We start from the raw sequence: 16,969 nt of genomic DNA on the forward strand, positions 1-16,969 counted from the left end.
ACAGAATAGCTAGAATTTTAGCCCTTAACATTGTTCTTATTCTCATAGAGAAAAACATGGCTCATATTTTACTGTGTCCCCCCCTCCCCCCCATTTTTTTTTGGGTGAGGCAGTTGGAGTCAAGTGACTTGCCTAGGGTCACACAGCTAGTAAAAGGTAAGTGTCTGAGGCTGGATTTGAACTCAGGTCCTCCTGACTCCAGAGCACCTGACTCGGTGCTCTATCCACGGTACCACCTAGCTGCCCCTTCCTTTTTTTATAAATGAAAAAACCAAAGCTTAAAGAGATGGTCAGATGTCCTTTGACTTGAATTTTAAAAAGTGTCAGATTAGGAATTATAGGATCTCAGAAGTTTCGGCCTCAAAGGTACTTTAGAGGTTATTTCCTTTTGCAGATGAGGAAATTGAGGTCCCTAGAGATTAAAGGACTGAGCAAATGAATGAATGAGAAAAGAAAAAGCAGTCATTCAGGGCCTTTTCTAGCCAGGCACTGTGCTAAGGCCGGGGACACAACACCCATCTTCCAAAGGGGAGATGGCATATATTATGGAGTGGTAGCCAAGGAAGGGGTGGGGGTCTGGGGAGTCACACAAAGAAATCCACTGATATTCCCTTTCTAGAAACAATTGTAGCATAGTGGTATTGATTTGATTATTGAGTCAAGAAATGGAAATAAGAAAAGGGAGTATGTGTTAAATGGCTTGGGCAAATGGTAAGATGGTGGGTAGTGGACAGTTGTGAGATGTAAAGCATGGTTTCATTTGAGCCCTGCTATAGAAGGCATGAGAAGGTTTGAGTTTGTATGGATTTACTACTCACCAGTCAGTAGAGAATGGGCCATTTTTTTGTTTTTTGAGGGACAATGAGTGTTAAGTGACTTGACCAGGGTCACACAGCTAGTAAGTGTCAAGTGTTTGAGGTCATATTTGAACTCAGGTCCTCCTGAATCCAGGGCTGGTGCTTTATCCACTGTATCACCTAGATGTTCCCCAAGCATGGGCCATTATTTAAAAGCTGAGTACGCAGAACTCTCCCAGGGACTGGGGCATTTTTCTAGTATTCTAGGTGGGAAGAAGTTGGCCTGTGTCAAGATGGATAATAAGAATGCAGAGACAGATTGCCCAAGGTCATATAGTGGTAAAAATGACATTTGAACCCAGATCCTCTGATTTCATATTCAGCCGTCTTTCTACTGTGCTAGTATAAATTTCCTGACACCCAGTCCAGTGCTTTTGCAGTTTGGCCATTGATTAGCCAAACAGGAAATGGCTTTTACTGGTGGTTGGCCTTTTGTTTTAGAGAACTAGAACTACTTGAGGCAGCACTGGCATGCACATGTTTAATGTTTGCTGCATACTGTCTCCTCTTTTGGTGTTAGTATTAGATTCTACCCCCTCCTTAACCTCACTAGGAAATTTGGTGTGACTCTTTGAGCACCTTTTGTGGGAATCAGCTGCAGTTTAGTTATCTTAGAAGAAGAGGCACTTGTTTGTCTTGTTTTACCTTAAAGAGAGAGCCAGTTTTACTCAGTTATTCATTTGAACATGGTTAATAACTGAAAATATTTTATTGTTTAACACTTTATTTGATATGCAATGTTTTGTAATTGATTACTTAGTGTATTTGTACATCTCATTCCAGAACCTTTTGTTACAATTGAAGTTAACTCGCAACTTTTGAATTAATTCATTTTTGCATTACAGGTTATTAAAAAGAAAGTGTTCAGTTATTACTTCTTTAGCAGAATCCTATCCTCCTGGCCAGGTTGGGGATGGGGGGAGGATATGGGTTCTCATCCTCTGTAGAATGAGTTTTTGTTTTAAAGAAAACATTGTTTTAATAACAAGGTTAGATAATTATATGTGCCAAGAATTTTATAACTTTGTAGTTGTTCTTTGAATTTGCTAACCTATAAATGTAAATTCTCTAGCTTAGAAGTTTCTAATTTAATGTTCTTATTGGAGCTATAAGGTTTGAGGTATCCCTCACTACCTGGCCTAGTTATTGTCAAAGGAAACTTGAATTGTATTAAGATATATCAAGTTTACTTTGCCAGTAACTGAGAAGAGGATTGATGCAAATGAAGCTGCTCTGAAACATCACCCTTTCCAGAATGCCTAACAGGATAGATTTCTAGAGCAGGGCTTTGTAAAGTTTTTCCACTCTCTAACCCCTTTTGCCTGAGAAGTTTTCATGTGACCCCAGGTATATAGGTATATAACACATAACCTTTTACTATTGCCAAATTTTTTGCAACCCCACATTCAGTTATATGACCCCATATGGGGTTGCAATCCACATTTTAAGAAGTTAGGTTCTAGAGGACCAAAGGACTGCTTTAGGAGATCATAGTACAATGCCCTTTGATGATGTTACTATGATAATGATATCTACCTAAAAGGGGGAATTGGTGGGAAATGTGATTTAGTGAGAACCTTGACAAATTTTCAAAATTGGTTAGATTAAGAATTTTAAATGTAAAATTGCATTGACAGTTGTGAAGAAAGTGAAATTGTTTGAAGCATCTATCTCTTGATTTTAAGAGAGAAAAGGACTAGTTTTCCAATTTCGTCCCTCATGATATAGGAATTGGGATTATTTGAAGTTTCAGGTAAATTATAGTATGATGATTCTTAGAGCTCTGTTTTATATTGAGTTTGTATTAAGTCTTTATATATGCTCTTGGAACCTGAGGAAAAAAAATCTAGAAGGAAGAACCCCTTTAGGACTGCCATCAACTGAGAGCCACTCCATGAGAAGTTTCTCCAAGGGACCACATGAAAACCTAAGAAGAAATGACCCTATTCAATAATTGTCTGGAACTCAGCATCGAAGTGTCAAAAACTTTTATTTCTTTTTCAGGAGAGGGCACCGTGAGCAGTGATTCAGTGTTGCAGCAAGCGAGCACAAAGAATAGGAACATGCAGGCTCCTTTTATCCTATCCCCTAACACATGTTTAAATCTCTCCCTTGTTCACCATTGGCCAGTTACTAGAGTTACAATCTGGTCCTGAAATCTAGCTAATCAAAGGGCTCATTTAGAAAACCTATTTACATAATTATTCATTGTCTTAATATCCAGTTAATTTAGAGTATTTCTCAATCCATTGGTTTTGCATAGCCTCCTTCCATCTAAGGCCTCCTCCACTCAAATTGTCTCATGTCACCACGTCCTGACATTGTTTGGGGGAAATTACACTTTAGCCAAGCTCTAGTCTCTAAACTTAAACCTCTTCCTTTCTGAGAGGAGTCCAGGGCCTATTCTTACAAACCTGAGGCATCTGAATCTCTACTGAAGATTAAATGGACATTGGGAATGGCTTTCTAGTCCCAACAGATTTTTGTCATCCCTATGCCTCAGTAGGGGTCTGCCCCCTCTGTTTTTGTGTTGCCTCTAGAGGACTCTAGATTGTGCCAATCCACAGAAAGATGAGTCTTTCTTTGAATTGAAGGGGGGAATGCCAAATGATTAACCCCTATTTTATCATATTGGTTTTTTTTTTTAAGTGAGGCAATTGGGGTTAAGTGACTTGCCCAGGGTCACACAACTAGTAAGTGTTAAGTGTCTGAGGCCGGATTTGAACTCAGGTACTCCTGATTCCAGGGCCGGTGCTCTATCCACTGCGCCACCTAGCTGCCCCTACCCCTATTTTATCATAATCAAAATTATTCAGTTTATGTGATTCCATAGGAGTAGTGATTATTTCTGTTAGACTTACATCTTACATTTAAGGATAATTAGATATGGTTACATAGATGCTTTCCAGCATTAACCCCCAAAACTTTAAACTGCAAGTTCTAAGTTCACTTGCTTGTTATAAAATTCACTTGCTTAACCATAAGAAGATAATTGGAGAACTTCCACCCTGTGGACCTCCACCCTTTTTGCCAAATCGTTGTGTATGGTGGAGATGACTTAATGATATGGAAAGTCCCCCAGCTATTTTTATTGTTCCTCTACCCTTACTGTCCTTCTATTGCCCTACATGAGAAAATGGCCATTTGGCCAGCGGATGTCCCTTGTCTTGCCCATTCTATGACCATGATGGCCAGTTTTCATGACTCTCTACCAGCCCTTGTTGGCCCTCTCAGAAGGTCAAGATATGGGTCTGTCAGCCAATAAAATCCTTAAGTTTACTTTGCTTCATCTGTATAATTTGGGTATCAAACATGATAAAACTAATGCCCTGGAGGAAGGGGGCCTCTCAGATCTTGAGGAAGATCTAAGGTTTCATTCATTGAAGAGGGTCCAGTCCCTTTAATAAATGGTTATTGACTTTGAGTTCTGCCCAAGTTGTCTTTATTGCAGATTGCATATTTTTCCGGCCCAGCATGCATACATGCATACATACACATACATGTATGTACATGTATGTGTGTGTATGTCTTTAGAGATGGGAAAATTCATGGTAGCTCCTGCTTTTCCATGTATGTCCATGACATTGTGGAATTAAACTGCAAGCACAACTGAATTCAGATTGGGAAGCTTCTTTTTACTTTGGGCAACTGCTGCTGAGGGTGATTAAGTCCTGCTTCAGCTGGCAGGTACTTACTTGAGATCATGTTTCTTTCCTTTCAATTTGAGCAGGGATTCTTAACCCTAGAGAATACATGAACTTGAGCGGGTGGTTTTATGATGATTTTTGTCAATATGATGGCTTTCCTTTGCAGTCCTAATATGTTCATTTCAATGCATTTAAAAATGTGATTTTTGAGAAGGGGTCCAAGGATTCACCAGACTGCCAGAGGGGTCCATAACACACAAAAAGGTCAAAATCCTTGCTCTAGAGTATCATAACGGTATGAAAAATAACAGCAACTGAGAGGTAACTGATGTGTGACGACTTTATTAGTACCCTCCTTCTGCAGGATTGCCCAGGTGGTAGGAGTTAGAGCTGGAAGAGGACCCTTAGAATAGATCCTGTCCAACTTACCTTATGTTTCACAGTTGAGCAAACTGAATCTAGCTGTACTTAGAGAGAATTGGAATGAGAAGATTGGTGGGAGAGCCTTTGAAGGAGCAGCGGTCCTTTTTTATGCTGAGTAATGCTCTAGGACACTTGCCTTTTGATTAGTGTGTTTGGTATTTGTCTGGAAGCCTGTCATGATTTCTGACTGCTCACTTTCCCGAATTTTGAGATTGAGAACTCAAAGGAACTGATGATTTTGGAACTTTTAGGCAGCCTAAAGACTTGTAAAAAGTTCAGCTCCTTCAGTGCTGTCTTAGAGGATAACTAGGTTAATGTTGGTGTGTTCTGGTATTAAGAAAATGGCTATCAATCAGCAGAATTCCTGGACTAGACATAGGATCAGAATGCTTGATTCCAGGCTCAAAAATTGCCTCTCTTCCAATTAAACTAAGGATAGGCATTAAAGAGGAAATATTTTGTTTTTTAAAAGAAAGTGTTTCAAAAACATATTTATGATAAACCTTTTAAAAAACTAGATAGTGTATAGAAATATGTCTCTGGGTCCAAATGATAAAAGCTTCCAAGAGTGTACTCGGTTCAAGAAGTTTTATTGAGTATATACAATGGAGAGCTGTATTTATTTATTTATTTATCTATCTAATCTATCTACCTACTCATTTATTTATTTATTTATTTACTTACTTACTTACTTACTTACTTACTTATTTATCTTAGTGAGGCAATTGGGGTTAAGTGACTTGCCCAGGGTCACACAGCTAGTAAGTGTTAAGTGTGTGAGGCCGGATTTGAACTCAGGTACTCCTGACTCCAGGGCCGGTGCTCTATCCACTGCGCCACCTAGCTGCCCGAGCTGTATTTATTTAACAGAAGAAAGTACTCATGATTGGGTGTAAAGTGTGAAGCAAATTTTTGTTGGATTTTTTGTAATCTTTAATTTCACAGCATTTATACACAATGATTCCCAGCCTTTTTGTTCATTGTTTCTGTATTCGGTCGCTAAATACTGGTTAGATGATAGCTTTAGAGCGAGAAGGAACCTTGTTGTTGTTCAGTTGTGTCCAACTCTTTGTGATCCCATTTGGGGTTTTCTTGGCAAAGATATTGGAGTGGTTTGCCATTTCCTTCCCTAGCTCATTTTACAGAGGAGGAAACTGAGACAAACAGGGGTAAGTAGCTTGTCTAGGATCACCCAGTTAGTGTCTGAGGCCCAATTTGAACTCATGAAGATGAGTCTTCCTGACTCCAGGCCCAGTGTTCTGTCTACTGTATCACCTTCATCCCCAGCAGGGACCTTAGAGGTCATTTATTCCAACCCCATTATTTTACAGATGAGAATCTGAGGTGCAGAGAGGTAAAATAACTTTTGTGGAGTCACACAGGTAGTAAATAGGGAAGCCAAGATTTGAGCGGAGGTTCTTCTCACCTCTTTGCCAGTTTCAGCCCTTTCTCAGCTCTAGTCCTACATCATTAATTGCCCACTGTAGAACCATGCTTTGCAGACCTTGGGGTCCTCTCCTTGACTCATCCCTCTCCCACATAGCTTTGTAGTCGTCAAGTCTTGTCAGTTCTACTTCCACTGTGTATTTTCCCTTCCCTTTTCTTTCCTTACACAGTCACTGCTAGGAGTAAGGCCCTTGCCACCTCCAGTGAATTAATTGTAGTAACCTGCTGATTGTCTTCCCTTCCTCTAGGCTTTGCAAATAGCTGTCAAATTCATGTTCCTAAAATGTATATGTGACTGTGTCATTTCTCTGCTCAAGAAGACCTAGTGGCTATGACTTCTGTGATAAATTGCAAACCGTTTGGCTTTTAAAGCCAGCCCTTCATGGTCCAGCTTAAGCCTAACTGTTTGGGAGTATTATATATTATCTCCCCTAGTTCATATTTCCCATAGTCTACATTCCAGCCGTAATGTCTTATTCTCTCCATCTAGGCAGGTGGCTAGTTGTCACAGTGGATAGAGTACTGGACCTGGAGTCAGAAAGACTAAAGTTCAAATGTGGCTTCAGAAACTTATTAGTTTTGTGACCCTGGACAAGTCACTTAACCTCTCTCTACCTCAGTTCCTTCATAGCGATAAGTTGGATTTATAAAAGCATTTAACCTCCCCGGCTTATGAGAATAGAATGAGATGTTATTTCTGAAGTTCTTTGCTGTATAAATACTAGTTGTTGCTTTATTGTTTTCTCCCTCTTCCTTGCCTTTTAGAGGCTTCCCTCTGTGCATGGAATCTGCTCTCTCCTATTTTCACCACTTTCAATTCTCTTCTTCTTTTAAGGCTCATTCCAAATACCACAGGGGGTAGCTAGGTGGCGCAGTAGATAAAGCACTGGCCCTGGATTCAGGAGGACCTGAGTTCAAATCTGCCCCCAGACACTCAATATTTACTAGCTGTGTGACTTTGGGAAATTGCCCCACAAAAACAAAAACAAACAAATACCACCTCCCCCAAATACTTTGTAGATATTTTGAATTTCATTCAATTTGCATATCCAATACAATGTAAGCTTCTCGAAAGAAAGGTTCATTTTTGTCTCTGTATAACAAAAGCCACAACAGCAATAATAACAAGCATTGACATTTCATTTGCAAATTTGCAGATGACTTTACATGCATTACTTCATCTGATCCCAGTGCTCACACTTTGGGAAACATGGGTACTTTGTAAATGCTCCTTGTTTCGGTTTGTTAGGGCCTGGGGCCTACATTGGAGCAGCCTGGAGAGCTCTCACTGTCTTCTTGCTCCTCTTGGGTATCTGCATCTCAGTGGTCATTTGTGTTCTGTCCTTTCCAGGAACGGGATCATTCTCCATGACAGAAAACAGAAGTAAAATGAGAGTTGGCTAGTACCTTGTTTGTTTTCTGCTGGTTATAACCATTCCACCCTTCCTGAGGAGCCCCCAGCTCATTTTTTGATCCTCCCCTTTCTCCAACTTATTAAAAAAACAACAACCCAGTAATTCAAAACTCTTAGTTCTGTTCAGCCTTAGCTTATTCTGAGCATTTGTATTCCTGGTGCCGTTTTTACATGACCATACCACACTTTTGCATTCATCCTGTGTGTATATTGTCTGGCTTTGCTTTCATGTTCTGTGCAATAATTACAATATATTTATGTCTTTTGTTTCTTTGTCATCTATATTTACCAATGTATTGCTCACATGTGACTTTTTCAAATCTGATTTGTATGTTGTTTCTTGCACCATCCATATTAGGTCTTTTTTTGGAGAACTCTATCTTTTCCTTATTCAAATTATTCCTCTTCTTCCCCCTCCCCCCAATTCATTAATGATACCTTTCTGTAGAATTTCAGGCCATAAGATTCTATATGTTCTTATTCTGAACTTGACAGATAATTTCCCTAAATGTAGGGTACCTGCTACGCTATTTCTATATTTTCTTCTCTCTCACATTCCATTTATTTCACCCCAAGATTCCAGCAATTTCCATTTAACAAACAGTTTCTCCTTTTTTGTGTGAGAATCCAGAATAGAAGCTCATTGGTCCTTCTACCTCTTGAAAGATATTATCACAAATGTAAGTCAAGAGTTAATTAGATGCCCTGCTCTTTTGCAGAAAGAACAGAATGCCCTAGCAGATTGAAATCTCTCATCACTACTGTAGCATATCTCTATTCCAGGTTCATGACCTGTTTCCTTAACTCTTCTTTATTTATTTATTCATTAATTTATTCATTTATCTATTCATTCATTCATTCATTTATTTATTCATTCATTCATTCATTTATTTTTTGCAGGGCAATGAGGGTTAAGTGACTTGCCCGGGGTCACACAGCTAGTAAGTGTCTGAGGCTGGGTTTGAACCCAGGTCTTCCTGAATCCAGGGCCGGTGCTTTATCCACTGTGCCATCTAGCTGCCCCTTCCTTAACTCTTCATCTATCTTTTTCTTGATTTCTACGTGATCTGTAATATAGTCTAATGAAAAAATATTGCTTCTGTTTCTACATCCTTTGATTCTCACTGAAATAAGGACCATTGTTTCTTCACATGCCTTCTCTTTTTGATTTAAAAAATCAATATTATCTATTGATATAGATATTAACATTTAAAACTAGCTATATATCAGTATATAGAGAAAGTTATCAACAGCTGTAGATATAGCTCTAGGTAGATATAGCTATATATTGAGACATCTCTGTGTCTACCATGGAAAAAGGAAGCCTTGGAGTGGGGAAGGGTGGAAAAAAGGAGAGAGGGAAAGGTATTTGTCATACACATGAACATTATGCTACCATAGAATATAGTGCCGTTCTTGAACCACATTGCAGTTAGAGGTTTCATGCCACTAAGTCTTAGTGACACCTTTGACATCCAATTTGCCTTCTAGTATTAGGGTCTTTATTTCCGTTTGCTAGTGACCCATATTCTGTGCTTTTTCTGTGTCAGCATATAAGGTCATGAGTTTTAGGGATGGTTTTTCCTTTTATGTTCTGAGACAAGGAGGGAGCCAATAGTCCCACCATATTCTGATGTGGTCTGACAACATCCGATGCTTTGTGTTTAATGCTGGACGCCATTTTTAGGAAGCACATCAACAGATTAGAACAGGGGCTCCTGAGGTCAGGATGGTGGGAGTCCTGGAGATTTGTGCCTTATTGAGCTCTCTTGAAGGACCTGGGGACATTTAACCTGGAAAGGAAAAGACTTCAAGTGTACGAAGGAACGTTCATGTGGAAGACATTTCAGACTTGCTGTTTGATTCCAGAAGGTACAGTCTGGGGTAAGGGATAGAAGGTGCTGGAAGAGGTGGGGTAGTAGAAAAGGTACTGAACTTGGAATTTGAAGAAGCCTGACATTGTAGAATTTATTTGGAATTGAAAGAGATGTTAGAAGTCATATATTCCAACTCCCCACCTCATTTTACAGATAAGGAGACTGAGGCTCAGAGAGATTCAGTGACTTGCTACTCCCTGGTAACATAGATAGTAGTAAGGATTTGAACCCAGATCATGTGACTCCAAATGCAGGATTCTTTACTATGCTGCTTTTCAAATCCTATTTTAATATATACCAAAGGCAAGTCATTAAGCTTTCCCTGAATTTCACTTTCTTTTTCTTTAGAATAGGAATAATAACAACATATATCAGAGGGCTGTTGTGACACTCATGTGAGGTAGTCCTGGTAAAGACCTCATGTGCTGTACAAACCCCCATTAATTTTAGCTCTATCATCATCTTCAGCACTATTAGACACAGACAGAGGTTTGATGTAAGAAAGTTTATTTTTAAAATTTAATTTCTATGCATACACTCCCATGGTGCTTGTTTGTTTTCAAAGTAAGATGCTTTTCCTAACAGTTAGAACTGTTGTAGCCTGCAGTGGGATGACTTAATAATTAGCGAGATATCTTCAAGTTTAGATTAGATGGCTACTTGTCACTGATGTTTTTAAAGTCAGTGATTTTGAGGGCATAGGTTAAAACAGGCAACTTTTGAATCTCTTCTCATTAAGATTCTCATTCAGAGACACCTTCCTTTTTCATTGCCTCTGTTAGAAGATTAATAGGTTCTAACAGTGATGATAAAGCTAATATCAGTCATATTTCTAGCTTCTATAAAACTTTCCCAAAAGGTTTCACTGAAAGGAAAGAAAAAAATATTTATTTAAAACGCCTAATTATCCCATTGTTTCCCAAGCTAATTTGGCCACAGAACACTCTTGAGGCAGTAGCACAGTGCCAGAATCCATAAATACTGATGGAGAGAGAGGAGGAAGCATTGGCTTTCTAGAAATGTAGCGCTGAGCAGCCGTGTGGTTGTTATCATGTCTCTCAGTCTCTCTGAATTTTGGTTTCCTAATCCCAAACCCTCCCTTCCACTATTACTCCAAACAGTTCTGCCATCTCCCCAGTCCCCCAGTCTTGCCACTGGGGTTTCGTCTTCAATGCCTCACTCTAAACCCCCCCCCCCCCCCCCCCCCCGAGTCAGTTGCCAAATCCTATTGCTTCTCCCTTCATAATATCACTGCCATGATGCAGCCCCACACCTGGACTGTTGCAGTAGTTTGCTGGAAGGACTCCCTGCTTCATCTCTCCCCACTCCAATCCATCTTCCACCCTCTGTCAAACTGACATACAAGCCTTACTGTGTCACCTTCCTATTAAATGACCGTCACTTGTTCTCTGTTGCCTCCAGTATCAAATAGGAAACCCTCTTTGTCTTACAACTCCCTCTGTAACCTGGCTCCTTCTACTTTTCCAGTTTTCTCACATCCCTGAACAAGACACACCATCTGCTGATTCCCAGCCTTTTCATTGGCTTTTCCTCATGATTTGAACTTTCTCCTTCATGTTTACCTTCTAGACTTTCTATTTTCCTTAAAGTCTCAGCTAGAGAAGCATTTCCCAATTCTGAAACCATTCCCAGTTTAACCTCTTTATAGCTTGTTTGTACGTAATTGTTTAGATCTTGTCTCTCCAGTTAGACTGTGAGCTCTTTAAGAGCAGGGAATGTTGGGGCAGCCAGGTGGCACAGTGGATATAGCACTGGCCCTGGATTCAGGAGTACCTGAGTTCAAATCCGGCCTCAGACACTTAACACTTACTAGCTGTGTGACCCTGGGCAAGTCACTTAACTCCAATTGCCTCACCAAAAAAAAAATATATATATATATATATATATATATATATATATAGTGAAGCAGGGAATGTCTTTTGCCTTTTTCTGTATCCCTAGTGTTTAGCACAGTTCCTGGCACATATTAAGCATTTAATAAATACTAGCTGACTGACAGTAACCATACTGACTATTTGCTACCCAGTTTTGAAGAAAATGCCTCTTTGGAAACTGACCAATAAAATAATTATGAGAGACAAAATTCTAGGTAAATCATAGTCAATTTTATCAATCACAACTAGTAAGAGAGTGACAAAAATGGATCCATAACTTCTCATAGTTAAAAAAAAAGTACGTGGCCACTTCAGGTTTTTATGTCTTTTGGACAAGAGGTGGTCCATTAAATAGCAATCAGATCTAATTAGTTGATGTGATCTGAAGTGGGTTATATTAAAATGAGGTCCTGGTTAAAGAGACATCAGGGAAAGGAAGTAGACTCTACCCAAGCTGATAGGAGCACAACAGCTTCCACTTAGGTATGGTTTGGTGCAACATTGTAAGTCCTAACCTCATGTGTAGGGAAGGTAAAGGTTAACTCAAACATTAATAAGAAGGGGAGGGAAGCTCTCAATCTCTAAAATATTGATTTTTAAAATTATTTCTCACAGAAACAGCACAAAAACCAGTTTGCCTAAAACATAATCACAGGGAACAATGTATATAAAAGTGCTCTAAGATTGCAAGTTATTAAGTATGTGCTCATGTGTGTACCCCTGTTTTACTTATACACATACACACACAGAGTTGTCATGGGAGTTCAGCTACTTACTATTTTAAATGTCTGCATGTAGCACATTATATTTGTATATCATTTCTAAGATCTTACTATTGGGGTCCCAGTACCCGAGTTTGAATCCTGACTCTAGCCCTTATGACCAGTGTGAACTTGTTTAAAGCATTACCTCATTAGGCCTCAGTTTCCTCCTCTGCAAAATGAAAGGGTTGTGTCATAGAAGGGTTCTAAGAGCTTCTCCAGCTATTAGTCTATGATCCTGTGATGCCAAATAGGAAAATTGTGAGTATGTTACTTTGAGGAGCTAATAATCTAGTCAGAATAGCTCCAATAGATTTTTTTATAAGACTCTTGCCCCTTCTTTCTTTATGCTAGCAGCCTGATTATCCTTCAGTTTGCCTACCCAAATAGAAATTTTTATACAGAACCTGGAACTAACTTGAAAGTGGCTTTTCTGGCTTGAAAATTGGAGTGAATGAGAAATATTTAATTGAGATTTTCTTCCTCATTTTTTCTGTGCTTCTGGTTATTTGCTATCTGGTATATTTCTTCTGAGAAATAGAAATTTATAAAATTAAAACTAGCGTCCCCTCTGTAATTCCATTTAAATATGGCTTACCATTCTGATAACCTTTACAGGAAAGCTGTAAACACAGGACTATAGGCTCTCAGCATTGAAAAGGAGCTTAGCCTTTATCTAGTCTCTCACTTTCCACAACGGGACATTGATGTGAGTCATCTTTTTCTTGCCCATTTTATATTTGTCTCCTAAATGTCTTCCTATTTTTTTTTTTATAATAACAGTGTTCTTGTTTCATCTTTATCCCAGTCTGTAAAACCTCCCTGATGTACTAATGCTTTCCCAAGCAATTTATAGTTCATTAGTGTTTGCCAAAGGTAATTGGCTATACTGAAAATTTATAAGCAGCATACTATGTAAGATTAAACCAGGATGATAGTGGGAGTGGGATATGCATTTCGGGCCATTGCCAGTTGTCTTGACTTTTTTCCTGCAATTGGACTTTGACGACTTGGGAAGAGAGAGTTGAGGCTGATGACTTTGTGTAGCTCTGGCTTACTTTAATCCAGTTCACCTATGATGTCGTTGGCCATCTTTGAAAACAAAAGACAAATAGCAACAACAGTTGGAATAGGATGAAACTGGTGTGTTCCAAACTTTTTTGGCTTTAGTTCTTGAAATAGGAATGTTGAATTTGGTAGGGGGATGTCTGGATAAAAGAACAAAACTCAACTTGTCAGATTTGTTTTTGTTTAGAAACTAGGGTATGGACCAAGTTACCTCGAGTTTATGGAGGAGGAGAGTCATTTCTAACAAGCTAGTTTGAGGAGGAAATCCTTTATAACTTAGGCAGTGTTCTAGAGTGTCCCTTTGTATATATGGGGAAAGATGTTGGTTCATGTATGGTTTCTTTGGAGAAGTATGACTTGTAGATGAAGAGAGAGGAGCAAGAGGTGGTGGAGGTGGCTGATGGACCCATCCTTATTTTCTCTCCAAATTTCTTCCTTTTTGTCAGGCAGTCCTGGGCAAGAAAGTAGGTAGGCAGGATGAAGTGATGGAAGAGGGAGAAAAGTGAGGCTAGGCAGGCAGATCTCAAGGTGGAGAGAGAAAAGCCATTCCCTTCTCCATAAATCCAACTGGAAAGATAGTATTAAAGGTGGTTCCTAAAGGAAAGAAGCCACTGAATCAAAAAGCCATTTCCCTTTTCTCCTGTCTTTCCTTTTCCTCCATCCTTTTAGTTCCATCATTATCACACTCTTCCTTTATTCAATAGCCTCTGGACTCCCCAACATTACTTTTTTCTCCATAGCTGGCCCCTTCATTTCTCACCAGTCATTGCCTTCTGTTTTGTTGCCCAGAACACCCTAGTTCCAGGTGCTTTGTTTCCCTCTGCCTCCTTTCTCTTCTCCCCTCCCTCTTTTTCCCCCAGGGCAGGTCCCTGTACCTTTGTCAGGAGACCAAGCTTCTTCCTCCTTCTTCTCTTTTCCTTTCCCCTGTGCCCTCTTTCCTCCCCTTTCACCTCTTTTGATGGATATATACCTTTATGTTTAGTACTGTAGAAGGGGAAATAGAGTTAACATTGAAATGTTTTCCCGGAGATCCTGATTATACCATAGACATCACAAGGTTCTCAGGGACAGAGGTTGAGAAGCATTGGTTTAAAGGATTTTGAACCAAAGCTAGATCGATGGCAATATTTTTTTCAATCTATATACTATGACTAAAATCCGGATACGGGTCACCCAGTTTACTTGATTGACAATGAGAAAATGATAATGGCATGTTTAATTTAGTATTCTTACCAGCCATCCTTAGAAACAGGAGTTTTTTTCCTAACTCCTTTGCATGAAATTGGTTGAGTTTTGGTGGCAAGAAGTGGGTAGAATATACTACTACATGAATCTAAGTTCATTAGTGCATGTCTTCAATATTTCATTTCTTTTTACTACTTTAACTTCAGAGTTGAACTAGCTTTGTAAGGAAGAAGCTAGCATAACATTGTTTATAAAGAATATTTGTCTTTCTTTAAATTTTTGTCTACCAAAGTATACACATATCACTAATATAAGGCCATCTCCTTTCTTCCTATAAATTGAATTTCCATATTTAACTCTTCTGGGTGACTTTCTTCATCAACATCAATAGTTTCCCCAATCACCAACACAATCCCTGATGTCCACCTTTCCAGCAATATAAAAGTCTCATCTTTTTCCTGTGTCCCGAAGTTCAGTGTCATATGCACTCTGAGTATTCAATTAATAGCTACTAATTGATGGTATAATTTATGACTATTCATATTTTTGTCTCAGGTATTCAAGAACAAAGCAGTGCAGTTGGCAGGGAAACTCCTTCCTGCCTTTAACACACCTACTGGGATTCCCTGGGCAATGGTGAATCTGAAAAGGTAAAATATGTTTTCTTCAGTTATTCTTTGCCTGAAGAATTAAATAAACCATTATCTTCCTTTTCTAAGTATAGGAAATTCTATGAATCCACTTTTTCATTTTCTTTTTTAAACTCAGGCTTCTATTTTTTCCTCTTCATATGAATAGATGTTTATTTCTTATATTGTATCTTTAAAGATTTTCCTTTACCTCTGCCTTGGTCCTTTCTTCCAGTTATCTTCTTCCCTTTATTCTGTGTCAGTTCAAATTTTTAACTAAATCCCAAGTTTCTCTCCTATTTTGTCTAATTTATACAACTCTTTCTTATTCACCTGGCTCATTCTGCATGACCACAAAATGTGTCTACCTCCCTCATTATTCCCTTATGCATTTCCAATTCTGGTGGTTCTTTTGGTCCATTCTATGGACCCAAAGGAATTTTCCCCTTCTGTACTATGCTACCTGCCTTTCCTCTTCCAAATCAGAAGGAAAATGACATTCTGAGAGCTGTGCTTCCTTTAGCTACATAATTTAACAAAAAAGGAAGCTTTAGGCCATGGCGTAGAGCTACAATTCTTTTCTTATAATAAGTGAAGTTGAAGGTTAACTCTTTAAAAAATTAATTATTTCGCATCTTTTTTCTTAGAACATATACCCTTGCTTTCAACTTCACTATAGATCATAGATATAGCTAAGGGACCCTAATGGCAATTTAGACTAAGCCCCATAGAGTTTAAATGACTTCGTACAAGGTCATAAAGGTAAAATATTTTGTTGTTGTTGTTGACTTGTTTTCAGTTGTGTTGACTCTCCATGACCCCATTTGAGGTTTTCTTGACCAAAGGTACTGGAGTGGTTTGCCATTTCCTTCTCCAGCTTATTTTGCAGATGAGAAAACTGAGGCAAAAAGTGTTAAATGACTTGTCTAGAGTCACACAGTAAGTGTCTGAGGCCAAATTTGAACTCATGAATATGAGTCTTCTTGATTCCAAGCCCAGTGCACTATCGACATAGGCCACCCTTTGAATACAAGAACATTATTTAAAAGTGATTATATCATTCATCTTTTAAATTGTATTGAAATAATTTGTTTTTTGCTATGAAATATGTATAACTGGACCTTTAAAACCTTTCTTGTTAGAAAAAAAAAGCCATACTATTTATTTTGATGTTTAGACTTAAACAACTTTATGTAGCAATCATTTGTAAAACTTTAAAAAGTTATATACATATACAAAGAAAACCTCAGCCAAGAGTATTCATTTTCTAGGGACTATTCCAGGGTGACTTGATTTGTAATTTTACCATTATAAAGTCAAATCTATTTGTTAGCAAAATCTCAACCAGAGTATACATCTGAAGAGTTAGAAGCCAGATATGATTCTTTGCTGTGCATTGAATCTAATTTACTATCTTTTGATTATGCTCACTATATAGTATGAATTACTTTCATACAACGACAGTGCAGACACACCCTTTTCGTTTAACTTGGTCTTATGATAAAAGTTTTTGGCATTTTATTCAGCAGCATCATTAACAATGACTTTTAAAACAAAATTTCAAATTGGCTTTGGTATAGAAAAAGGCCCTGAAGGATGGCTTTCTTTGTTTGCAAAGCCATAAACTGCATAGTGGACCTAGAGGGGACATACAGGACTCAGAGCATAGGAACATAGGAATCACAAAGAAGTACTTTCACATCCTGCTTTGATTCATAACTCTGTGATCATCTGCAAGTCACTTAAACTTTCTGTGCTTTGTTTAAT

General features: G+C 38.6%; 1 protein-coding gene across 1 annotated transcript in view; it reads left to right on the plus strand.

The window, feature by feature from the left end:
• Positions 1-16,969, plus strand: part of MAN1A2 (mannosidase alpha class 1A member 2) — a 241,454-nt gene that overhangs the window by 140,834 nt on the left and 83,651 nt on the right. Inside the window, 1 exon segment of the mRNA XM_044000249.1 lies at positions 15,129-15,223. Coding sequence (XP_043856184.1) covers positions 15,129-15,223 — 95 coding nt within the window.

This window comes from Dromiciops gliroides, chromosome 4 (genome assembly GCF_019393635.1).
Source record: "Dromiciops gliroides isolate mDroGli1 chromosome 4, mDroGli1.pri, whole genome shotgun sequence".
In the NCBI taxonomy this organism is placed as follows: Eukaryota; Metazoa; Chordata; class Mammalia; order Microbiotheria; family Microbiotheriidae; genus Dromiciops; species Dromiciops gliroides.